A 1,381-nucleotide genomic window follows, 5' to 3' on the forward strand; every position below is an offset into this window, starting at 1 on the left:
CATTAAGTGCTTCTACTTCGCGTATAGTGCGATTATTTCACTCATTTTCGCTGTTTTGGGAAGATATTTTGCTTGAGACTATTCAAACAAAACTTACCTGGTGCGTAGGCCACGCATCCTTCCTGCGTACTCTTCCATCACTACCACATCGCGCATAGCAACCATCCCTTTATTTCGCGCTTAGTGTTAAGAGCTTTTGTGACATCATCAAAAGATGCCTCCGAAGAAGAAATCTGCTGAGGAAGTGGATCTCAGCGCGTTGAGAGATGAAGTAGCAAATCTCTCACGTATTCTCAACGGCAAATTTTCTCAACTGGAGAAAGCGGTCTCGGAGGTCAAGGAGGGCCAGCAAGGCATATTGAACTGTATTACTTTTCTAAATGCCAAATTCGAGGAGATGAAAAAGACCACCGAGCGACTGGAGGGAGAAAATCACGAGCTCAAACAAAAAAATCAGCAGCTGGAGGGAAGAGTGGACGATCTGACTCACCAAATTAATGACCTTGATCAGTACCACCGTCGGGTCAACCTTGAAATCGCCGGCGTGCCGGAAGAAAAGGGTGAAAACCCTGAAAAGATCGTCTTAAAGATTGCTCAAAAGATCACCGAAGATGTGAGCGCTGGCGACATCGACATTGCTCATCGAATAGGAAAAGAGGATGATCAGCGGGGACCACGGCCGATAATCGTGAGATTCACCAACCGACGCTCACGAAACATGATCTACGACGGCCGAAGAAAGCTACAGCACTTCACCACGAAAGATTTCGGGCTCCGCAGCAGCTCTAAGGGCAACGGACGGATCTACGTCAACGAAAACCTTGTCGCGTCCACCAGGGAGCTGCTGAAGGAAACTAACAGAGCAAGGAGGCTGGCCGGATACAAGTACCTGTGGACCCACAACGGGCGAATCTACGTGAAGAAAAACGACGGAGGCGCAATCAGTGTCATCAACAGGAAAGAGGACCTGTCAAAGCTACAGTAAATATACGAATTATACCTCTGTTTGTTGTCTACCACTATGATCCTTCCGCTAAATGCTGGATAACAATATTTTTCCTTTTAATCTCTTAACAGATGATGACTTTGTTACTTTATTTCAAAAAGACCGAAATGTACCTGCTAGAAACACCAAGTTTGATAGGACTGCAACTAGAATCTTAGCCGACAATCTAGACGAACTTAACATTGAGTTTAACAGCCACGATGAAGCGTGTCAACTTGCTCAATCGCCATACTTTACAGAAGCTACCCTTAGAGAATATCTACGAATGCTAGAACGAGACGAATTATTTTGTTTCCATTTGAATATAAGAAGTGCTAATCGAAACTTTGAAAAGCTTCGCTTATTTCTTGATAATATTGATTTGCCCATGTTACC

The 1,381-nt window shown here is 44.5% G+C and overlaps 1 protein-coding gene across 1 annotated transcript; it reads left to right on the top strand.

The window, feature by feature from the left end:
- The first annotated feature begins 214 nt into the window (after window positions 1-214).
- Window positions 215-985, top strand: LOC140236477 (uncharacterized). Its single transcript, XM_072316399.1, has one exon. It carries the CDS (start codon window positions 215-217, stop codon window positions 983-985), a length of 771 nt encoding a protein of 256 aa, XP_072172500.1.
- Window positions 986-1,381: the final 396 nt, after the last annotated feature.

The sequence above is a fragment of the Diadema setosum genome, chromosome 13 (assembly GCF_964275005.1).
Source record: "Diadema setosum chromosome 13, eeDiaSeto1, whole genome shotgun sequence".
NCBI lineage: Eukaryota > Metazoa > Echinodermata > Echinoidea > Diadematoida > Diadematidae > Diadema > Diadema setosum.

Bases quoted from the DNA above. Each gene is read 5' to 3' on its own strand.
- LOC140236477 (XM_072316399.1), top strand. From the start codon at position 215: ATGCCTCCGAAGAAGAAATCTGCTGAGGAAGTGGATCTCAGCGCGTTG.